Source organism: Hippocampus comes, unplaced genomic scaffold, assembly GCF_001891065.2.
Source record: "Hippocampus comes isolate QL1 unplaced genomic scaffold, H_comes_QL1_v1.1 scaffold123, whole genome shotgun sequence".
NCBI lineage: Eukaryota > Metazoa > Chordata > Actinopteri > Syngnathiformes > Syngnathidae > Hippocampus > Hippocampus comes.
The window spans coordinates 249,259-274,763 of NW_017804997.1; the positions used below are offsets into that span (position 1 = coordinate 249,259).

Genomic DNA, 25,505 nt, shown 5'->3' on the forward strand with positions numbered 1-25,505 from the left:
GGCTACCAGTGGAGGTTGAAGGTCGGGGATTGTATATCTAGATATATATAGATATATATGTGTGTGTGTGTGTGTGTGTGTGTGTGTGGCATCTCACGCAAAATGAAGTTGTCTGAATATGATACAGTTTAACCTTATGGACTGGATCTGGCTGGTTCTAATAAAAACAACCCGATATCGATCCAGGTATTGTGGCCTGGATTGGACTCAAAACCGATTCAGTGGATCAAATCACAATTATCACTCTAAAATTTTCCCTAGGTGTAAGTGTGAGCACAGATGGTTGTTCGTCTCTGTGTGCCCTGCGATTGCCTGGCAACCACTTCAGGGTGTCCCCTGCTTACTGTCCAAAGACGGCTGGGATAGGCTCCAGCACGCCCGCGCCCTCTTGCGGATAAGCAGATCAGATAATAGATGGATGGATATTACTGATGTCACTTGGAAAGAAAGGTTACAGTTTTCTAGCGCTCCATGCCAGCAAACACACTTTATCGAAGAGGCAGAGAGCTGCAGCAGTGGGAAGGGTTCATATCAGGAACATGGAAATGGCTAACATTTTTTCAGAAATCCATAACTTGTCGTTAGCTACACCTCTTCGTATAAAAACTGGTTCAGTGCCGTCCTCACAATATTCTTCACACCCTCGCAATATAGCAGATTTTATATACGAATGACATTAATGCAACCAAAGTTTGGTCCATACGAAAACTCCCATGTTAATTGGATTACTATTTTTTTAATACTCCCTAAAGTCCAGCGTAGTACCCTGTTGTGTTGCAACCTGTTTAGGTTGCATTGTGGTCTGGTGGGAGAAATGCAGCATTATTAAGAGCACAAAAGTCACACTGTCCAGTAATACTGCCGTCATCGTTGTCGCCACAGAGCAGAGAAAATATATTCCTGTGTGCATTGATCTATGCTCTGTTTGTATGTGTTGCAGCTCTGTGTGTGTGTCAAAGTAGCAGTGGTTTGAATGTTCATATTTCCTGTCACATCTATGCTCATTCCATTAGCTCATCTAATCGTGTTTCCCAGTAAAGTGTTTGTTTTTGTTCAGATAGTTTACTTTCGTTAGATGAATGATAACACTAAGACCCTGTGACAATTCATTTGTCATGGTCAGCCGTGTTTTACTGCATCGTAAATTTACACCAACACAAAAAACAAAGAAATGTTGTGTATTCGTTGCCACCTGAACACTAACATACGATACAAAACTCCAGAGGGACACAAGCTACAAATTTTTATCTAGCAACGGGTTTTTGAACACAAACGGTGCTGCAACACAAGCAGACAGACCATACAACAATGCTCAGGTCATACATTCTTTTTCCTCTGCAAAGAATGATTAATATTTTTGCCGTATTGAAAAGCTGAGTGCAACTGAGTTTCCAGTATAGTATATCTTTTTGATTGTCCTCTACTTTGGCCGAGGCACAAACACCAGAGTGGGCAACATTTTCACTCTTGCCCATGTTCACTCAATAGACAATAAAATGGACAATATACAACTCTTGAGATTCCACCCCTTCCTGAGAACCCCCCACCCCCTCAATACCACGACCTAAGAGGACAAGGCTGTTTGTCTTGCTGCAGACAAATGAATTAGGTCGTCTGTGGAATCAGCCCATACAACACATTTGGCTTGGATAACTTTCCAAAATGGGCTCTAAAGCAGTCCGCTGAGGAGATCAAAAATGTCCTTTGCAGCATTGTAAACACCTCCCCGAGCAAAGCTCTTGTGCCCTACTGTTTCAAAGCAGAGATAATAATTTCAGCTTTCAGTCCCAGTGGGTATCTGATGTCAATTCAACATCAATATGACATCAAAATCCAATATTCAACTTCAAATTGATGTCACATGCCCGCTAGGGTGTGCATTTTAGATGTTAACATGTTCTTTTGTTTATTTGTTTGTTTGTTTTTTGGCCAATTTAATTCCCGTTTCTATTTGTGGCCATGTCAATATAATCAGGCCAGGTCCTTGAGAATCAGGAATGTTGGCACAAAGCATATACACATAATAAGCAAGGGCTGTTTGATTTCTCACCATCACATTTCATATTTGCCAAAAAAGGCCTGCTAGCTTGTTTGGAGTGACATCAGCATTTTTCCATCCTACTTTAGGCATAATTCATTAAGGTTTAGATTTATGCCGCTTCCTTACTTGTGATTGTTCTGTACACCACTGGGTTGTGTTTAGCCATGCATGGTAGTCCCCTATGAATAAGCTCCTTATTTATGTAGAGCTTTGTGTACGTGTGTGTGTGTGTGTGTGTGTGTGTGTGTGTGTGTGTGTGTGTGTGTGTGTGTGCGTGCGTGCGCATGTGTACTTAATCAATATCGCATGCAGCTTTCACATACTGAAGCAAACTTGAACATGCAAAAATCATATCTGCCTATATCATAGGTTTATAGTGAAACATAACTTGGAAGGCATCACATCACAGCACGTCTACAGCTAATGAAACATGCACCATTAAAAAAAAAACAAAAAAAAAAAACAAAGAGACAAGTGAAAGTAGACATACTGTAAAAGCTGGCCATTACATAGTTTTGGCAGCGATCACCAGTAAATTCATTTGGACACCTGATTAGGAGAAAAGAGAAACAGACAAGAAGAGACAGGCAGTTAGTGTATCAAAGTGAAGAAGAACCCACAATGGTCATCACTGGTGTTGGGATGGAGGGCTCCTTAGACAAACGTCTTGTTGGAATTCGTAACTTTTTAGTTCAATGGAAAAATCTCTTGGATTTAGGGAGGTTTAAATTTTAAGCAGATGACTGAAATGTGCATGTGAATAGGCAGCCACTTGAGCTGATCTTTCGGTTGTTCCCAAATATTTTTGTGAAGCCCAACGCGAGAATTATATAAGCCCAGAGACACAGGACTCACAAAGAACACGGGAGGAGCCTCAGCCCCCAGTGCTCACTTGAGTCCCAGTGTTGTGACACATTTAATCCAAAAATTAGTTGCAAATTACAAGTTAGCATAAAACGTGCAAGTTAGCCTACAGTGTTGGTTCGATATGCTGGTGTCAGAGGGGCGTGCTTAATGAAAAATTAGTAGCGGTTGAGTATTAAGAAAAAAAAAAGACACTGTTTATTTTAGTGATGGACACCAGAATGGGATGTGATGATGTGGAAGGTACATGCAAATTTCAGTTCATTATTGCTCTCACAGAGGACACTGGTCCTTCATCAAACCCAGATCACAGAGCTTGAATTCTGCCTTTCTTATGATCAAATTTAACCATCATTGTTCAGAAAAGAAAGATGAACTTCTCAACTTTTAAAAAATGAGAGTGAAACACCAGTAATGACATGTGGGACTGAATACAGTGGTCACATACGTTTTGGGTTTGAGACTTTCTTAAGCACAGCTTGTTCACATCGGTGCCCAGTGAATCCGGTCAAGCACCTGGTTGATGGGTAGAAAGGACAAGAGAATAACAATACTGACATGTTACATATAGGACAGACAAGATGGCCAAAAAAAAAAAGGCAAGGTCTTGGAATGATGGATTTTTTTCAATGTCCAATTACGTCATGATCCACATGTGGCATTGGACGTATGGTCAAATGATTGACGAAAGATCAGACAAATGACTTCAAAGTGCAAAGTGGATAACTCCAGCCCAATTTGTCTGTCAGCACCAACAAAATTCACCAGCTGTGTAACACGATGAATCATGACCTGTGTCGCAATCCCATCTCACACTTTCCTTTTGACCAAGAACCCAATACTGGACATGGATGCATGGGATTACAGTGGTACCCCTACTTACGAAATTAATTGGTGGTGGAAGAAATTTCTTAACTAGAAAAGTTTGTAATTAGAGACGTTTTCCATGTAAATTCCCTAATCCGTTCCAAGCCCTCCCAAAATTCAGACACAAATGTTTTCAAAAGCATAAAAATGCATCAAAATATCTAACAAATACATGTTTCAATGAGATTATTGCACAATAAATGAGCGTTGTCCATAATGTAAAAAACAAAGAATAAAGAATAAAAATGATGGTCATTTAACTTTGAACTGCGTCCTCATTATTTTTTGCCCTCTTTAGTTCATGTTCTCTCTCAGAAGTGGTTTTTGCCTCACGTTTTGTCAAGAACTTGATCCAAGGACGTTTGCTTTTGTCGGCTTTTAACAATCCTTCGAAAATGTCCAAGGCAAACATCAGCATGGTGAGCGACCGCCCAACTGGTGAACACTTTTTCTGGGTGATTCACATTTACCGTATTAGCCCGAATATAAGACGGCGCTGATTATAAGATGACCCCCTCTTTTTCAAGTTTGAAAAAAGACTTTTTGAACACCAAATTATTTTTTATACAGAAAATAATTACAGTACATCTGAAACAAATGATTATAACAATATATTTGAGAGAAAAATTATGTTATTTTGCCTCATTCAAATCTTAATATCTGAACATTTAAATATGTAAACTGAAGTGCAATCACATTCGTCAATGAATGGATTCTATTTTTTGAAATGTAAATTACATCATAACTTCTCCTCAGCTGCCAGTTAACCTGGCCGATCTTTGACCCACTTTTTTCCATATTGTCGCTATGTTTCTCCATTTGCTGTTATCTCTTCTATTATTTTCTTCTCTTTTCTTTCTTACCACTATTTTTTATTTTTCTTCTCCGTGCTACCTTTATTTTTATTTTTATTCTTCGTGACAGGGGTTCACTTTGGCCTGGGGAGTCAAGTTCAGCATTCGCTTCAATGATATCTGGCGCCATCTAGCGTCGTGAGTGGGTATAATGTCTAGACCCCGAATATAAGACGACACCCACTTTTTCAGTCTTATTTCAATGCAAAAAAACACCGTCTTATATTCGGGCCAATACGGTACGTACAACTAGGGGCGCATAGACACATAGACACAGACGGTAGAGGTCCCTCTTAGCCAATAGGATGCCAGAATGATGCTCGGTAATAGCCAATGGTAGAGCAGCTAGAAGTACGTAGCGTTCAGGAAATTCTGAGTAGCGGCCCATACTGCATTTTTACCTTTCGTATCTTGAAATTTATTTCGTAACAAGAGGCAATATTTTCCTGTTGAGCCGTTTCATAATTTGAAAACTTTGCATGAAGAGACATTCGTAAGTAGAGGTACCACTGTATTTGACATGCGGCACAGCAATATTGCACTCTTTTTTTTTTTTTTCGTGACAACTGTGAGAAGAAACAAAAAGGGCCCTTTCACTCTTCTCAAGTGCCTTCTACACTATCCAATCTCAGTTAAGCAGGGACAAACTGGCAGAGATGTAGTTAACAACACGGCAGTAACCACAGGGGACTGTCCTCTCTGCAGTCCTGTTCACCATGTACAACATCAGACTTTAAGTACTTTGCAGAATTTTGCGGATGACAATGCGATTGCTCGTTGTGTTAGGAATGGAATGGAGGAGGAGCACAGGACACTGATGAGGGGCTTGGTCACATGTTGTGACTCCCAACCACCTACCCCGGGGAAATGGCAGTGGACAATAGAATCATGTGGATTTACAGAATTTTTTAAAGTACATGTACAGTCTACTTAGAAAAATGTATCTGGATCCAGATGATTTTATTTTGTGTCACTACTTGACAAAATAAAATTGAGTAAATTCAACACACCGTATTTTTTTTCAATTTGGACTATCCACATTTGAGAGAAAGAGGGAAAAAGTTTGAGAGAGTGAGAGAGAGAGAAGAGAGAGAGAGAGAGAGAGAGAGAGAGAGAGAGAGAGAGAGAGAGAGAGAGAGAGAGAGAGAGAGAGAGAGAGAGAGAGAGAGAGAGAGAGAGAGAGAGAGAGAGAGAGAGAGAGAGAGAAAGAGAGCGTGAGAGAGAGAGAAAGAAAGGGTGAGACAGAGAGTTACGGAGCAAGACAGAGGGTGAGAGAGAGAGTCAGGGAGAAGAGAGGGGAAAACAGAGAGAGATAGAGACAGAGAGAGAGGGTGAGACACCAAGAGAGAGACTGACAGAATGATAGAGTGGGTGAGACCTTGAGAGGGAGAATGATAGGAATTCAGACAGGAAGAGGTTGAAATAATATAAGAAAATTAGAAGACAGATAGATGATGGAAATAAATGACCTATTGTGTCTTAACCACATAGAAACGCCAAAGTCTGAACAGGTGTTTATCTTGGAAAATACTCAATCATAAGGTCCTTCTTGATGGTTATTATCGAACAAGTGAATTATCTAAACACTTCACTGTGAAAGCCTTTGCCAAGACCTCACATGCACAATGCTTCTGATACACACGATTATTCTATGAAATTTATAAAATATAACATTTCACTTTTGATGTGAAAGATGCAGTGCCGGATGGTCGTTTGATGACACAAAATACACTCCGGAGAACGAGTGGACCAGGAAGTGGCGCAGACAAGGTGCTCATTTGCCAGCTACACACGCATCAACAATATTGGAATTAATCCAGTGTGACCTCCTACCTCAAAATGAACAGAGTGACACTTTGGTCTGGTGTCTCAACAACTTAATTTGTGAGCACGGCTCCACTCGCATTATGTACATGACGACCCACAAGCCGCAGCCTGCGCTAGTGATCGCGAAGGGTTAAGATTCAGAGGAACCACAAATCCTCCCTCTCTCAAATCAGCTCGCCCGTATTTCGTTCAAAAAATACTCGGCATGGCATTGGTTTTTAATGTCACCTGCGTGGCGTGTCTTTTCAACAGCTGTAAATCACTCCTTGTGCCGGAAATGTTCGCTACACATGCATGCATGCCTGGCTGTCCTTGAGCTCGGGGCTTGGCAAAACTTGCGTAAGTACACTTTCCATAAAAAATTTTGAATAAAATGTCATCGTGGACCTTGTTTGCTGTTTCTGGTCAACCACTTGCAATTTTTTGCTCTGCATTATGGCAATGTTTTTCTTTATGTCCTCTTCGTTGTCCAATGTATGTCTATTGTCCAGCGGTGATATGCACACTTTATATCTAGTTGCACCCAACATGGACGTACCTGTGTATTGAAAATGTTGCTATAGAAGTTAAATATGTCACTATAGATGTGTATTTTTCAGCCCTTAGCATTTTTCCAAGCTAAACTAATAAATTGCTACCAATCAAGCCACACGTAAATTTAATGAAGCTTTCCTTTAAGTAAGTTTTAACTCTCTTGATAAGCTAAATTGTTGTATTGCTACTTTTGCAAAGGCAGATATCCATCTTTTCTTGGACATTCAAGCTTAAATTGTGAAAGTACTGTAGCATTAATTTAGTGGCTGCTCAGTGTAAATATACTGCATAGTTTCCTTCCTGGCCTCTAAGGCTCAGTATCATTTGAGTGAAATGCATCGTTTCCAGAGTAGCTTGACAGAGAGAACACCCAGTAAAACACAAAAACAGCAAACCCATCGCACAGGCACAACAATGTTCAATCAAAGCGAATAACTCAAGTTCCAAGTTCTTACCTGCACAAAAACTTAGTGCTGCCAGGCATGATTTCAAGGGTAAAGCACTCCCCTCCGTTGACACAGTAGTTCTTCTGGCTGTCACTACAGCGCGTCACATGACTGGAGGTCTTGGCTGTAGTGGTGGTGCTGGTGGAAGCTGCAGAACACACCGACAAAAACAGAAAGAATCAGGACATGCAATGCAGTCCATTCATGTCGTGTGAGAACTAACACGGGCCCTTCAGTAAAAGTCATTAGTGGACTCTGGTCCATGATTATCACAAAAATGATTGTCTTCATGAATTTTTAATTATGCATTAAAATATCAACTTACACTCAAATGAAAATTGCTAATGAGTCTGAACATAGACACTCCATCCATCCATTTTCTGATCCACTTATTCTCACAAGGGTCGCGGGCATGCTGGAGCCTATCCCAGCTGTCTTCAGGCATCCTGAACCGGTTGCCAGCCAATCGCAGGGCACACACAAACAAACAACCATTCATGCTCACACTCACACGCAGGGACAAATTAAAGTGTTCCATTAACCTGCGATGTATGTTTTTGGAATGTGGGAGGAAACCGGAGTACCCGAAGAAAACCCACGCAGGCTTGGGTGAACATGCAAACTCCACACAGGAAGGCCGGATTCAAACCCTGCCCCTCTGCACTGTGAGGCTGACGCGCTCACCACTTGACCACCGGGCCGCCATATCGACGCTTAGGAGTGTCAATGTTTTTTGGTGCCTGACCATCCAATGTGCTGCACACATTTCCCTTATGCTGATCAATACAGAGTACAGTAGCTGTGTCTGTTCTGAACACCCTAAAAGGAATACAAATATTACCGTCAAATATTTTTTGCTGTTGGGTCCAAAATATTAAAGCAGTGTTGGAAATTAGCCAACGGTATGCCGGCTTTATTTTTCAAGTCTTGGGACGGAGCGAGGGATGTGCTGTCTGCTGCAGTGGCTCATGCTGCTGTTAACGCATGCTCAGGACAAAACATGATGCACTCCACCAGAAGTCTGGGAATCTTTCACTTCTATCATCCCGCGCATTTGACAAATCATTCAAAAATATACATATCTTGAGCAATCGTTCCCATTCAAAGCAGGAAAATTTGGGCCACTGAAAATAAACAAAGTACTAATAATGTGAATTACGCCATCATATTTTGTGACTGCAGTCAATTATTTTAGAGTATAAACACGCTATGAACTGTACAGGTATTGCCATTCACTTGTTTGGGCATCTTTAATTTACGAAAGTTGTGACCTGTCATAGTATTTTAAAATGACAACTATTTTCCTATTGTGACTATTCTTGTAGAATTTGTGGATTTTGTCTTGCCTCAGGGTGGCCCTTGTACTCCTTTGTCCATTCAACACATTGTCATATGCAACACATGGGGGAAAAGGTGCATAATTTTATTCTCTCTAAATGAAAGTGCAGTCATGTGTTGTCACTCAAATAACAGGTTTGCCTATGAATTTCTTCAGTGAGATAAACAATAAAGCTATGAATTGTTTTCCTAGGTCTGACATATGCTGGGCTGTACAATACCACATTTCACCTTTTTAGGGCAAATGGCATCCTTTTGTAGGTGGCTACATGGTCGCAGATGGCATGGGGAGTATGGGGGGATGGGACGGACACACACACACACACACACACACACACACACACACACACACACACGCACACGCACACGCGCACGCGCACACGCACACGCACACGCACACGCACGCGCACACACACACGTCCTTCCCGTCCCGCTTTTGTCAATGCAGTGCATTTTTCTTTTCATCTTGTGCAAATTGCTCAATTTCGCCTCATTCAGACAACTTTACCCAACTTGCCTCTAATGGACTGTACACGCTCTTGAGGCTGACTCTTTTAGGGGAATCCCACGGGATGGGAGTCAACTTTAGGTTTAATCACGGGATTGGGACAGGAATATCCAACACTGAAGGAAAAAAAAAACTTAGAGTCCATGCGGAAGAGGGGTAGGGGTGACAAACTTATTTTATTTTATGTAGCTGACCTCCAAAATGGGAGTGGGAATTATTCTGAATGGGAGCGGGATGGGATGAGAGTCGTTTTCACCGGGACCGGATGAGACAGGATTTTTTTATTAAATTTTTATTTCAATGGTCTGTAAAGGGATTTTTTTTTCTCTGGGGGTGGGATGGAACGGAACTGAAACTCCACTTCCGTGTCACCCTCTCACACACACACATGCACCCATGGCAGCCACATCATTAGGTACACCAACCAAGTTGGACACCATTGTGTAAGATGCATGGCACCTTCGCCAAAGCAGGATAATCTTCATTGGGATAAGCACCAAACTCATCCCCAACATACACAGGCAAGGTTGAATTACATTGTGAGCTCAATGTGCAGGTTTTTTTTTTTCATAATACTGCTAATTGGCATTCAGGAAATACATTGAAGTGCCTTGGTGGAGGTACTTATGCTCAGTTTATAGTGTCATGTGGTGATCATACAGTATATGCACACACTGGGACTCATTTGTTTCAAATGACATCATTTCTTAAATAAGGGCAAATCACTGCATTTTTTTTATATTTACTGTATTTGTACTTACAGCCCATTGTGTTTTAAAAACTGTATGCCGGGTGTGCATATGCATTTGTATGCTTGCGTGTATGTGTTTGAGCATGTGCATGTAGATCAGTGAGAAATATTCGCCCTGTCATGACAGGATATAAGAAAATGCTTCATGGATTGTGTTTCATGATAAATTATAACCAATGGTGGGCCGTGTGTGTGTTTTGGACAATTATGTGTGTAGCCGTCACACACACACACACACACACACACACGCACACGCACACGCGCACGCGCACACGCACACGCACACGCACACGCACGCGCACACACACACGTCCTTCCCGTCCCGCTTTTGTCACGCAAGAACGTATGTACTACTTGTCAGATTTATGGCCGGAAACTTGTGTCTCAATGTCAAACAAATAAAAACAAATATTATTAAATAAAGACTTTGCCGCGACATCTTGTATTTAATGCCATAAACTTCAACTACAATACTTAGTCAAGGCGCTAAAATAAATATTCCAACAGGGAGTGAACAATAATTCAGTAAACGAGGTGGATGAACACAAGTCTGCGACTACTACCATCGAATAATTAACATCTATAAAATGAACAATAAAAACATAATTCTTATTTCTTACTATTTTCATAATGCCGCTCAGCATGATGAGAATTCCTGCGTCAAATTCCCCCTACGCTACAGAGTTTAGAACACAAAAGATGGTGTTTGTTTTGTGGCCACAAAGACATGTTTTTTTTTGTTTGTTTATTTGTTTTTTTTTTTAAGAACAAATTTTTATTTTTCGTAAAAGTTTATTTTTCTTCAGTTTTTCTCCATGCATGTCCTTTTTTTATGGCTACCCACTTGCTTTGTCTCAATACTGCCGCTGACCTCAATAAGAAAATAGTAAGCTGGGAAAACACCAGTTAAGTGAATGAGTCCCACGTGTGTCCAATATTACTATGAAACAGATTATATATTAAAATGTCTAAAGACTATATGATATACTGTATACTGTACAAAATATTTTACAACAGTCTATAAATCTTCTAATAAGGTAGCATTACTTAGTACAATATGGCACATGAGACCATATAATTGAAAAACAAGTTTCATCCATCCGCTTATCCTCACGAGGGTCGCAGGTGTGCTGGAGCCGATCCCAGCTGAACTGGTTGCCAGACAATTGCAGGGCACACACAGACAAACAACAATCCGCACTCACTATCACATTTAGGGACAATTTAGAGTGTTCCATTAACTTGCCATGCTTGTTTGTTGGGGTGAAAATGGAGTAACCAGAGAAAACCCACGCACACTTTAAAAACAGTTGGTTTATTTCATTAACTCCATTTTTGGATTGTTTGTGTTAGGTCAAAATTGTGGGTTATTTCTTATGGAAGTAACCCAATTGTTGGTTCAAATTAAACATTTACTGTGTTATTTGCCTGAAATGTTTTTGTTGGGTCAAAAATCAACCAATCAAGACTGATTGGTTGCTATGACAGCCATCGACTTCCTGTTCATATGTCTACAAGTCGACACTTTTGACATTCGGATTTCTTCATTTCTCACTGTTTGGGTACGGTACTATACATATTTTAATCTTTTGAAAATCGTCACGTTGCTTTGTAACTGTGTGTGTGCTGGACAGGGCAAATGCAGGAATCATAAAAAAAAAAAAGGCATCGTGAGCTTTTTGTTTCGAGTGCAGTAGCAAGGGGCAGGAGAGTTCAGATAAGATTTAGAAAAGTTAGTCTGCATAATTTATGTATATATATTTGACCCAGTTTCTTGTATTAATTTAACCCTTAACCCTCAGTGAAAACTGAATAACCCAATTTTTGGCTCAAATTAACCCAAGTGTGGGTCGGTGCTTTTTTAAAACAGACATTGGGTCAAATTTAACCCAACTGTTTTGACAGTGCAGGCACGGGGAGAACATGCAAACCCACACAGGGAGGCCAGAGCCCGGATTTGAACCCACAACCCCTGCACTGTGAATCGGACATTGTAATCAGTGGTGTACCGTGACATCCGCAAGTCTCGTTTATTGATTACATTTCTCATTTCAAATGACACTATTACATGGAATAGTCACGCTTTCCCCACCTTTTGCTGTCACTTTTTAATTGTAGTATCTATCTATCTATCTATCTATCTATCTATCTATCTATCTACCTACTTACCTATCTACATCAGACACTGGCATGAAGCAAAAGGCAAATATGCAAAACTTCTTACATGCTCAACCCAGGATACTGACAGGAAATACAAAAGCCAAATTAAAAAATGATGCCCATTCCAAAAACGTTTTTCTGAATCACAAATGTGTGGAGGAAATATTCCTGGTCTAATATCAAATGAACGACAAAACATGTTGAATAAAATTGTACCGTAAATCAAACTACAATTACACTGTCAGATGTTTAATGGGCACGCCCTCATCAAATGAATGTCAAAAAATAGCCACAAGAGGGCGCTACTATCTCGCCGTTTCACTGTTAGCTGGCTGAGAGGCACGAGGGTAACTTTCTCACATCACCTTGGAAAAAATGATGACTCATTCAAGCCATTTTGCTTTTCTCATTAGATGGATTGTGTTCAAGTTCAAGAAGGCAACTATAGAAAACCATCACAGCAGTGAGTTTATGACTTGGCAGGTTTGTTAGCATCAGCACAGGATGTCAAATCCTCAACCTCACACATACCTGGTGTGCTGGAGCCACTTTTCAACCCTGAATGAGACAATATTTGCTTGCCACCTTTTTTTGTTCACTGACTTTGTGTGTGTGTGTGTGTGTGTGTGTGTGTGTGTGTGTGTGTGTGTGTGCGTGCGTGCGTGCGTGCGTGTGTGTAAAAGCGTGCACATGTATTTCAAATGTTTAACTTAATAGTTGCTGAGCCCAACTTGACAGATTCCACAGAATACTGTGTTAATAAATAATACATAGCATACTAAAATTAATTAAATCAGCTGTCCATTGCTTTTGTTTTTGCCCCCCCTCACATTCATGTTTATCTATCTTAAATTTAAGACAAATTTACATATTGCTGGTGTTGGGCTACAATTGGTAAATGTAATACTTTTTCACATGTCCATACTATTGGTCTGTCCAGTACACATATGGGTGTTATTTTGACCTAACTACCGGTAAGTGTTAATCTTATTGATCTAACTAAGTGTTGGTAATGTCTTGCTCTAATTTGAGATACAATGCTAATGGTTGAAAAAAAAATGTCGTTTTGGGGGTCTGCTGAAATCTGCTGATTTTGACAAACGAGGATTATGTCCGATGACAGTGAAATCTATATTTCTTACAATAGAATCAGAAGACATACACCCACAATGAGCCTAAAGGAAACAAAAATATTTGACAGTTCTTATGGAGCAGAAAGATTGTACAGCATGGCCAGGAAGAAAGTGTGATTTCTTGATTTAGATTGATCACAACTTCCACTGCACCTACTGTCGTAGGCTATTTCCTTAGCGATGGACATTACGTCCCCGTTTCCGTCAGTTTTTCAGGCCGACTAGAGTGGGCCCAGTTCGTCCCTCGTTGGCGACAGCGAATCGACATTGAGAACGTGATTCCGTGTCACACAAAGGCGCCGCACAAGCCGACACACAGCCAAATAAAGAAAAAAATTCAAATGAAAACAACACACACACACACACACACACACACACACACACACACACACACACACACACACACACACACACACACACACACACACACACACACACACACAGCGTGGCGATTAGTGAAAAAAAAACAATATGATACACATGCCACTGAGGTCTGTGGGACTGAAATGTATCAAACACGTTTTATTTTTTCTGCATTTGCCTGCGTGGCACCTGAGTGTGACATAGTACCGGTAAGTCAGTCCTCGATGCCATTTGTCTGTCGCCGACTCGGACAGACTGGGCTGGCCCTATAATACTGAGCTAACTGACCCATCTGCCATACTCACAATGGCCACCTCTGCAATTTCCGAAACTAAGTGAAGTGAATTTAGAGGGAATATTGCAAGGGAAGCAGATGGTCAATAGAGGGCGCTAGGGTGCTGCCCTCCCCTCCAGCTGAGTCACCTTGAATGGCACAGAAATTAAATAATAAAAATGAAATATGATTAAAAAAAATACTTCAAAATATATGCAGATGTGTTGAGCAGGATTAATAGTATACATTTACAGATGAGAAAAATGTATTTGTTTATGTCTGGCATCACATCACTGATCGCCATCATTTCCTGTTCAGCTCTGAACGATATATTTCCGATCTTTGACCGTGATCTTGCTCCATCCAAAATGGCCGCCAGACTTCTATAGTGTATGTGATTTTGTCTTCATATTAAAAACAGTGGAGTCACTAAAACATATTTTTATGCTACCCCATTTAGTTTTATGAACCAATTTTCAACCAGCTTTTATTTATGAGAATGATGTTTTGATCAAATGTCTGACAATAGCATTTTGTTTTGGGTGAAAAGAGTCATACTGATAATGTGCAGGTCTGATTCACATGCTAAATTTGCCCCTTAGGGTTTTACTGTAAAATTTAAATATATAAGTTTGACAATTTTGTGGCAAACATAAACTGCTCTTTTTTAATATGATTTGATGACACATTACTGTAAAAAAAAGTTTTAGCATGAATCAGGTAACCCAATTTTTACCTTTGCATGTCTGATGTTGAAACATTCATGAATGAATTTCCTGTCGAGTTTAAGGTTTTATGATGGCAAGAGTGTGACTCTGTTATACATTTATTCTATTTCCATCATCTGCTATGAGAACATTTGCTTCTACTTTTAACCCGTTTAGGGACAGCGGTTACTACAGTGGACAGCTTATCCTGTTATCGGGTTACAGGTACCATGAAAGGGTTAAACTCATCAAACTTCAACAAGCATAAAATTACAGGTTCAAGTGCATCGTCTGCCTTAATATCATGCATTTCCTCAGTTCATGAAATCCCGAACGCTTTGCCTTCATCATGATCATCGCCCGTATAATGATACTGTCCCATGCAACCCACAATTTCCAACAGGATAATTTCTCCTTCCTCACATCTTTGTCACTCCTGTTCACTAAAACACACTTTAGCGCTGTCATCTTAACTCTCATCTGTATCCGTCCTTTATCTGACAGTCTCTTCCTCCTTCTCGCTGACCCTCTGCGGCCTCAGACAACCACATTTCTTTTCTCTGAGCCTTGATGCAAATGTTTTTCCTCTCTGGGGTCCATGTGGAACCATGCTTTCACCAATGCTGCACAATCAGCAACTAGCCTTTGACGCGGTGCTTTTTTTTCCTCTGCCTCACCATCCACCGTTATTTTGCGCAGTAGTCTTCCTCTATACCAAAGGCTGTTTTGTCCATTAAAAATAGGTTTCTCTTTATCGCTAGCCATTCCCTTACATATGTGGGTTTCCCTTTCTGTAATTCCCAGCCCATTCTGGTTTATCTGCTGGGCCAACTTCATCAATCACTCACATCTGTTATATGAGGCCCTGTAAAAGTGTTAAAAAAAAGACCTTTCATTAGCTAAGTATGTACATGGTGATGTGTTAATCAATTTGAAGGGTCAACTTTATTAACCCCAAAGGGAATTTTGAGCATCAGATGCTGCAGTCTAAGCAGCAGCAAGGGGAATGTGGCGTCATTGTTGCGCAGCTCTGTTGAGAATGTAAATGAGTGTGGCAGACAGAGGTAATGCAAGAGCAACGTCTACAGTTGCACTATCGGGGTGTGGCTCTAGTTGAAAGAACATTTGGTGGGGGTGGGGGGGACCCTGTATAGTGGCTCTAAAAATACTGACAACTCTTAAGACACTGTTTTGAGAAATGACTGAACTGAATCAAACCTTTCCTGGAATACAATGTCAGGCTCTCGATTTCAACCCATTATAACATGTAGCTTATTCATACAATTTTAACTGATTTATTGAACAATAGAGCAACTCTGTTTACCGCTTGTTCACGGATGAATCAATATACGACTACCAGGCAACGGTTCAAATACTCTTCTGTGTGTGCTACTTGAAGACGAAGCAGTTATTAGCTGAAAACACATACAAATCAAGATTATCATTTTATTTGTTGTTGTTAATGACTCGTAACCCCAGACCCCCTCACTGATAAATTAAAAACCGAAACTAGGGAGCTGATGTCAGATTTCGTTGTATTTACAATGTAACCAAGTGTCATTATGACTCATAGTATGATTACATCCTGAGTGGCTTGTGACTAATCACTTGTACAGACATTGTCTACAAATTATGCTACGTTGAGTATATGCAATCAGTTGTTTTTTTTTCCTGCCTGATGAGACTCTTTCTTCCCATGTTTAAGAGCACATCAAAGTCTTCAGTATAATGAATGCTGCAAATTCTGCCACCTTCGTTCTCATGCAATGGACTAGTAGTCCATCCTCTTCCTGCGTATGCACAGACTTGATTCAGGAAGAGAGTAACCATTTGCAAAGCCAATTAGTTGCCACATTGAGAGACAAATGAAGTGGAGAAGGCGAGAGGAAAACAGTTTTTGTCAAAACTACCAAAAGGCTTCATCCTTTTTCACGGCGACACCAAATGTGTGGAACCGACAACAGCAGGAGCCGGACACTCTGGCCGGTAGCAGGTGCACTGCTGTCAGAGTCAGTCGAGGAGGATGCAGTAGAAATGAAGTGAGGGAGTGATGTAGAAGATGCATGCAATCATTAATACGGTTGAAATGAGAAAATATATCAAATGTTGATTCATCTCCTTGTCTACGCTGACTAAAATGGTGTGTTGAATTTACTCAATTTTATTTTGGTAAGTGGTAGCACAAAATAAAATAATCTGGATTGAAGATTAGATAATTTTGTGCTTGAGGAAATACATCGACAAAACAAATTGCACTCTGTGACAGTAAAAGCGCTGGCTTGATTCACGAGCTCGATAATTCTCCTGAAAGATTTTAAGGACTTTCAAGCCATGAAAATAAGAATCATGCTTTTTATTGAATATAAACATTACTCCCAAACTTCTAAACATACCCCGGGATGTCAATCAAGATCTCAACTGCGGTTGACTTAATATCGCTGCATTTATGTATTTTTTGAAATGGTGTCATCACCCGCAGAAGTTGAACAAAGTAACATGCTTCTTTTGACAAAGTAAGAAGTAGAAAGTAAACGTACGTTTTCAAATGTGGGGAATAAGAGTAAGTAGCCATTGAATAATCAATTCGAGAACTGATATTTGCAAAAAATTACCCACTAAAAGAAGGTGGGGGGGGGGGGGCTGGACTTGAAACGTTTCCTTCCGGCCTCACAAGATCTCAAGTCCTTCTCCACATCAAGTGCCACTCCATTTACAGTGGTACCTCTACTTATGAACGTCTCTTCAAATTGAATTTTCAAGTTACGAAACGCCTCAACAGGAAAATATTGCCTCTTGTTACAAAATACATTTCAAGATACGAAAGGTTAAAATACAGTATGGGCTACTAGTCGCTGCTCCGAGTTTCCTGAACGCAACATACTTCTAGTTGCTCTGCCATTGGCTATTGCTGAGCATCATGCTGGTATCCCATTGGCTAAGAGGGACTTCTACCGTATGTGTCTATGTGCGACTTGTGGTAGACAGATAGATAGACAGATATGTGTGTCTGCAGCGTCCTCGTCATTCACCCCTCGGGCCAAACGTTTTTGGATCGGTTCTTTACAAAACGCCAGACAAAAACCACTTCTGAGAGAGAACATGAACTAAAGAGGGCAAAAACTGATGAAGACGCAGTTAAAAGTTAAATGACCATCAATTTTTGGTCTTTATTCTTTGTTTTTTACATGATACAAACTCTCATTTATTGTGCAATAATATAATTGTTACATCTTTGTAAGATATTCTGATGCATTTTTATGCTTTAGGAAACATTTATGTCTGAATTTTTAGAGGGCTTTGAACGAATTAGGCCATTTACATGGAGAACGTATCTCGATTTACAAAATTTTCTAGTGAAGAAATTTATTCCAGAAACAATTAATTTTGTAAGTAGAGGTATCACTGAATTATTCTCCACACATTTTCTAATCGAGTTAAAAAAAAAAAAAAGGGAACAAGTATTCCTTGATGAAGTTTCTATCCCACCCTAGCAATAGATTAGAAGGAAGTGGAACAATGAAGGAAACTCCATGTTGAACCCTAAACATGACAGTTAAAAGCTGTCATGTTTAGTCATCATACCACAAAGCGTAATCTTTCAATACCACATCGTCACCTGCATGACTCTTGGTTTCGCCATGTGGGTATTCACGCAAGACAAGTGAATTCAAGGCATTATCGATGTTACTGTTACAGATAATAACGTTGACGTTGCTCGTTTCCCAAGAGATGTCCAAGACAAGTTCATTCTTGCAAAGGTGGTTGTGGTACACCATGAGTGGGGGAAGACAGCAGATTCCAAAGTGGTGACACATGGACAGTTGCGAACTCCACTACCGCACTTCACAGTGACTCGACTGACAAATCTGATGTAAAATCCAAGTGGAAAACTGGTCATTATTACCATACTAGGATATTTGACTTTAGCGCGAAACAAGACGTATACAGTACTACACAGAAGGGGCCTTGGGAGACATCATTTTGCTAGCTAAACCATTTTTACCTTTAACCCCCTACTCGGGTTCAATTTGGCACTGACACAAGAATGTTGTGGGATTTTTAAACAGCAGTATATTCAGTCAATATGGTTTTGCTGTTACAAAAGAGGCAAACAAACATTTAGTCAACTCTACATTGGACCAAATCTTGAAGCAGAACAAAAACATGCTCCAAACTACGACAAAATGAAAGCATGTTGTAGCACAGGGATGGGCAAATGAAACGATGGATGGGGCCACAATTTTTCCTCAGCGCAACTCGGGGGCCACATAGAACGACGCACTTCCAAACTAAATATATGACAAAAATGCCATTTTAAATATGGACAAAATATTGTTTACGACTGTCTGTTTTTTAATGAACAAATATATACATTACTGTTCCTTAATATATTGAATTATTCGCAATATCTTTCTCAATGCACGTATGAATGACCCAGTATACAATAAGAAAGGGTTAAAAAAGAAAAAAAATTCCAATGCAAAGGGCTGTATTGCATAGAAATGACCATTCAAGGACGGTCAGCTACTGTTTAATGGTGATATAACAACTTAAAACGAGACAGTGGACCCCCACTACTCACGGGGATAGGGACGGGGCCGTCCCGCGAATAGCAAAAATCCAGGTAGAACTGATGCCCCCTAAAATATATTGGGGGCGGGGGGAGGAATTGTAAACTATCGCAAAAATCCACAAAATATGCAGGGGTCCACTGTAGAAGAGCAAACATGTTCAAAATTGCACGCACCAATTTTTTATTTAATTTTTTTTTCCCCTGGTGCGGGATGTGTGTGTGTGTGTGTGTGTGTGTGTGTGTGTGTGTGTGTGTGTGTGTGTGTGTGTGTGTGGGTGGGCGATTTGATAAATCAGGGGGGCACTAAGAATGTGGGCAGGGCAACGAGTTCCCCATCTATGTCCTAGCATATCTGATTGGATAGTGTTGTGGTAAACCTGAAAAGGGATTTTTTTTTTCCCAACATGTCAAGGGGGCTCTATTTTCTTGACTGGTGTCAATCCTGCACAAAGCGTCGTGTAATCCTGCATCCATGCCATGAAGTGAGAACATGGAGAACGCCCCCTAGCGCTGATTGCTCATGTGCCCTTCTCTTGTAGCATGAACTGAAAATCATGATCACCTCAACTTACTGCCTGGATGTTGAAAACATTTAATTTATTTGCCAATATAGATAAGAAGATGGGAAGTTAGAATGTATAAGAGGATGGCATGGAGACGGAAGGGAATAGCTCATGATCCAAAGCATACAACATCATCTTCCCAAATTGTGGCGGTTGTGTTGGAAGGATAGTATAAGTGCTGACTGAACAGGCTCACGCGTGTTTACTGATAATGTGTTGTGACTGCTGACAGAAGTAACAAGATTAAGTCAGAGTCATATAGGGCTCTCTGTTTACATTCATTCAGACAAAAGTAATAGTACGCCGCTTTACTGCGTAACATAACGATCTATGAAAACAATTCATGACTTTTGAAGAAGATGGAATATTCTTCAATGGCCAAGTCAGTCCCTGTAGTGGTGGGAAATAATGACGTAAAACTACTTTGTTACGGTACTGCATCTAGTGGATGAATAGTGCAACCGCAGCCACTATTGCAACTTCTGTTCTATGTGCCTTATAATGCAGTGTGCCCTATAAATGACTACAGTTTTAAAAAAGGTCAGGCATTGAAGGTGCGCTTTATACTCCGAAGCGCCTTATAGTGTGGAAAGTATGGTACTTTTACTTTGGTACATTTCAGTCTTTTCTTTTTCATTTTGACTTGAGTGAATGAGTTGAATATGGACTTCTACTTTTACATTGATTTTTTTTTTTTTTTTAACGCAAGTATCTGTACTTCTTAAGTACAGAATGTTAAGTATTTCCCACATCAGGCCCCCCCAACCAGAGCATGAACTTGTCTCCATTTACTGAGGCAGTAAGTGACCCCAAGTATGAAAAATTCAGCATGAATGTTTCAATTATTGAAATACTTTTGAGACACTTAAAATGGAAGTGTTCTCTGGGTTTTCTGAATGGTAAAGGCCATATGTTTGTAAAAATCAGAGAAAAGCTGAGAGCCTACACTACACACGAAAATAAATAATTTCATATTCATTGTTGTGGTGTAGAAAGACAACGTTGTAAAATGTCTGACTTCTGTGCATAAAGTCCTCTTTTCTAAAATGCGTCCCACATCAGTTTTCAGTGAGTCGGTGATGATCCGAGTCAAAAGCGGTCAGCTATTTACAGATAATCAAGCACACATTTTGGCAGGCTGTAATCATAATAAATTTATGTCTATCGCATTCTTGTTCTTGTTCTTAATTCATGAACGCCAAGTTGTAACCGCACTAACTCTTGCATGAAGTCATTTTGCATCCTGGGAGGGAAAGTCAATTTAAATTTTGAGAAAGTTTGGCAGCTGCTGCTGTTCAAATCAAATTATCAACTCAATCAACCAAAAGTTCCTCCATCTTAACAAAAAAAAAAAAAAAACAGAGGTATTAATTTTTGGCAATAAAGAAGAAAGCTGCTGTTGGTAAACACTTGGGAGTCACTGTTTAAAAAAAAACAAAAAAAAACAAAGACCGAATCCGTAATCTTGGGGTGCTGACAGACTTTCAGCAATCACTAAAACAGTCTTTTACCATCTGAAAAACATGAAAGATCACATGCTATGAGCAGCTCAGGAGCCACTTATCCATGCTTTTATCTCCAGTAGACTTGATTATTGCAATGGTTTTCTGAATGGACTCATTCAGAAGAGCATCAAGCAGCTGCAGCTCATTCAGAATGCTGCTGCCTATGTTCTGACCATGACCAAGAGATCGCAACACATTATTCCAGTCTTTAAGAATTTACACTGCCTACCCCACTCAGCTGGAGAATATATTTCCAAATTCTGCTCTTAGTTCATAAATTACAGAATAGGTTGGGTCCTGAACACATCAAAGAAATGCTGACAAAAATAAAACCCTTAAGGCTCTTTCATTTAGCTCAGAAAGGTACCGTATTTTCGGCACTATAAGGCGCACCGAAAAGCATTCCATTTTCTCAAAAACCGACAGTGTACCTTATAATCTGATGTGCCTTATATATGGATCAATATTATGATTTCTTGGACATAGTTTTTAAATGTTCTGTGAAGTGCTTTGTTACAGCTGCAGTGGTTGTAAAATAAAGCTGTATTGTATTGTATTGTATTCCCTTTAGCGTAGCTCCATCTAGTGGATGCAAAGCGCAACCCCAGCCACTATTGTAGCTTCTATTCCATGCGCCTTATAATGTGGTGCACCCTATAGATGAAAACAGTTTTAAAATAGGCCATTCATTGAAAGTGCACCTTATACAGTACTACAAAGTGCTTGTTCAATGATTTCCTTTGCGTTGAAATGTTTTAAAATCTTTTGGTTGCAAATGTACTTAAACTTTGTCAATGTATGTATTTTGTTAAAAGTAATTTTAATAAGCTACTTTTGTTCTCTCTGCCCTGTTTATGTCTTGAGTATTTCTGTTTGTTAGTGCTTTTATATGGTGTGCTTTTGCTTGTGTGAAGCACATTGAGTTGCCCAGTGTATGAAATGTGCTATATAAAGTTGCCATGCCTTGCCTATATTGCTAGCATGACTTATTCCATGTTGGAGTGTGGCTAAACACCGAAGGCTCTATTTTCTGGATTGGCGCAAGTCCGCCGCGGCGTACGGTCTTAAGCCTGCGTGGAGGATTACCTTGGGTAGTAGTAATTTTGAAACAATATTTTTTTTATTTATTATTACTGTTATTCTTTTTCTTTTGTAATAGAAGGGTGCCAATAATTTTGCTCCCGTGTGTATGTTGTACGTTGCTTTGTCTCAAGAACTGCTGGGTGACCTTGGCAAATGATTGACAACACCCCCCCTCCCCCCTCGGTCATGCCTTTTGTCGATAAATCTTTGGCTGGCTACGCTTGTAAAGGCGTGACATAGTTTAGTTTTCTTAATTATGATTTTACTCTTGTAACTACTAATCCAGTTTAACTAAGCTTGAAAGAAAAATCTGCATAAAAAAGTGGAGATGATTTCATTGTGTGCAGCCGCGTGCTGAAATAAAATGGAGCATATTCAACACTTAATTCTTTTCAGTGCACTTAAAAAAAAATCGACAACGTTTGCTAAGCTATTCGCTGGGTAGCTGTGGCTGTGAGCACAGAGCCAAGGTTGAGTTGATTAATTTTGACTCAGCAGATTCGGAGGGTCCACCCATTAAAATGTGTGTGTGTGTGTGTGTGTGTGTGTGTGTGTGTGTGTGTGTGTGTCGCGGCGGTGGAGGGTGGGCGGTATGGTGGGTTGCATCAGGAGGGGCACCCGGTGTAAAAACAGTGCCAAACATGGAAGTGGCTTGCGGTGACAACACCTGACAGGAGTTGGTGCTGCTTCTGAATTTATTTTATTTTTTTAACTACAGCTATTCTGATAACCAATTTCTTTCTAGCTATAACTCATCAGTATTGGTAGTTTTTACCCCTTGGTGGATCGAAATCTTGACCCAATATACTGGGGTCATCAAATCCACAACCCAATGTTCTTGGTGTAAATAACCCAGGATTGTCTCACTCTCTTTTGGACCCAATGACCCATTTCAACCCATTTGGGTTAGTTTTTGACCCAGCGGTTTTAAAAAGTGTATGATGCGAGTGACTTGTTGTGGCGACCCTTGACAAGTGAAAGTTGCTTCTTCCTCTGAGAAAATGTTGGTTTAAAAAAAAAAAAAGTATCGTTTATAAGCACAACAGTTCTGATAACACGGGACCCACGTCTTGGTAGATTTAACTCATCAGTGTAGGTAGCTTTTACCGTTGTTGAATCACAATCTTGACCCAATGTTCTGGGTTAAATCCTCAACACAATGTGGTAGGTATAAATAACCCAGTCTTGCCATTTGGACCAATTTCGGTTCCTTTTGCCCCAGAAATTTTAAGCGTGAAACTTTGCTGTGATACAATTGGAGCTATAATTTTGTATTCGGTAACGTTATCAGCCCGTCATTATTTAGTGCGATCTAAATCGGACAACTGTGAGCTGCCATCGCTCATCGCCATCTTGAGATTAGCCACCCAGGAACCAATGCAATAAATCTTGTTCTATTGCAGACAGCATTAGCGTGTTGTGTTTTTTTTTTTTTCCTCCCCCTGCGGTAAAGGGATGCTGGGGACATCAATTAGCCTCCAACCAGCTCTGACCTTGAAAAGAAGCACCGGCAGTGAACAGGAAGTCTCCCTGTGCCCACAGCCTGGTGTTTCAGTTTGTGTCATGCATTATTGATTTTCACTTTTTCATATGACGGTAATATCTTATGCTGCCTCACAAGTGCAGAAGTGCAAAGCGGCACCAAGCTCCATACATTTCTATGTGCCAAAGTCAAAGTGTAAAAAAACAAAAAAAACCCAAAACCAAAAATGGAAACAATGCTAATTACATTCAGCCACTCGAATGTTGACGTCAAGTTTGACTAGCACACACCTCGAGGAGAGCAATATTTCAGAGGCTTAGTCATGCACCTCCATGATGCTCTCTGCAAGCCACAACTTGTCTGCTCGAAGTCAAAGGCCTGAGACAGCCTATACTCCCCGCAGTAGCCGATAGAACAGATTATTCCTTTGGAACAAAACACCTTTTTTTGTCTATAGTGATAAAAATCACATCTTAGGATGCAGATGAAGAGCTTGTGCACTTCTGCTATCCTGTTTTCCTGTGCCGTGATGTGAGGGGGCGGCAGTTCTGGATCAAAGGAATGAGAAAGATAGCCCAGTCTTTTTTTTGGAAGTACTTACAGATAGTTGGGATGAAGATGTCGTTCACTTCTTGCGTTGTCAAAGGGAAGGTGGTCTGCTTTGAGATGGTGGGAAGTTCAGCAGCGGATTTAACGGTGGCCGATGGTTCGGATTGGGTCCCTCGCGGAGGCACGTATGAACCTCGCGTCGACGTGTCCTTCATTAAAACCTCAGGAGGCGCTGAGGTTATGGCGGAAGTGGTGGTCAGGGAGACAGTTGACGAATGAGGTATTAGTCCCAGAGTGGGGTCCGCTGATATGATCATAGGATCTTGCCCTATGCGTTTCGGATCTAAATGAGTGGGAGGTTCATACTCAAAGATCTTATCGGCAAAGACCCATTTGAGTCCTGCCGTGCACAGAGCTAAACTAAGCAGGCAGGCCAGGATGGGCAGAATGCAGATTTTCTCGGAGTGCAAGCAATGGTTAATCTGTTCCATCTCGATGCACACACAGCAGGTGCCGGGCAAAGCCATAACTCCTAAAGCTCCCGGATGCTCTCCACCATCATCGTCATCTCCTCCCTCTGCAGTTACCTCTGCAACCGCCTCCCCGTTCTCTCCAGCTGCCTCGCTCTCCTCTGGTTTCTCCTCTGGGAATTGTCCAGTATCAACAGTGGAGCCAGAGGGGGAGGCTAATCCAGGAGGGGGAACTGGCCCTGCAGAGAAATCCTCCACTCCTTCAGTCATTTTTTTTTTTTAAAACTGCTGGATGCAGATTCTCCGAACACTAGTAACTCAGACACCGTAAACCGCCAGTCACTTTAAGTATGTTGTCCATCATGGGGGAGAGCCGGGTTTGCGAAGGAAAGCGGGGAAACGTTCTTGATTCTGACCTTGTTAACAGTATGGGGTATACGTGGATGGCCTTCCATGCACAACGGAAAGGAGTCCCATAGTCTCAAAGAAACACGCTCATGCGTCCACAAGTGGAATGTTCAAATATTCTGCAGGATTAAAAATAGAAAAAAAAATTCTGAGATTCCTTGGATGCTTCGCATTGGTCCGAAAGGGAGGATGGCGCAATAGTGA

General features: G+C 40.6%; 1 protein-coding gene across 4 annotated transcripts in view; it reads right to left on the reverse strand.

The window, feature by feature from the left end:
* Positions 1 to 25,505, reverse strand: part of nrg1 (neuregulin 1) — a 33,380-nt gene that overhangs the window by 7,268 nt on the left and 607 nt on the right. For 2 of the 4 annotated variants that reach the window (XM_019894784.1, XM_019894792.1), the window contains exons 2-4: positions 24,476 to 25,132; positions 7,443 to 7,581; positions 3,354 to 3,421 (exon numbers count right to left, since the gene is read on the reverse strand). In XM_019894784.1, the coding sequence (XP_019750343.1) occupies positions 3,354 to 3,421; positions 7,443 to 7,581; positions 24,476 to 25,132 (864 nt within the window). Of the gene's footprint in view, positions 1 to 2,531; positions 2,591 to 3,353; positions 3,422 to 7,442; positions 7,582 to 24,475; positions 25,421 to 25,505 lie in introns of all 4 variants that reach the window. The other 2 variants (XM_019894800.1, XM_019894810.1) reach the window with 2 other exon arrangements.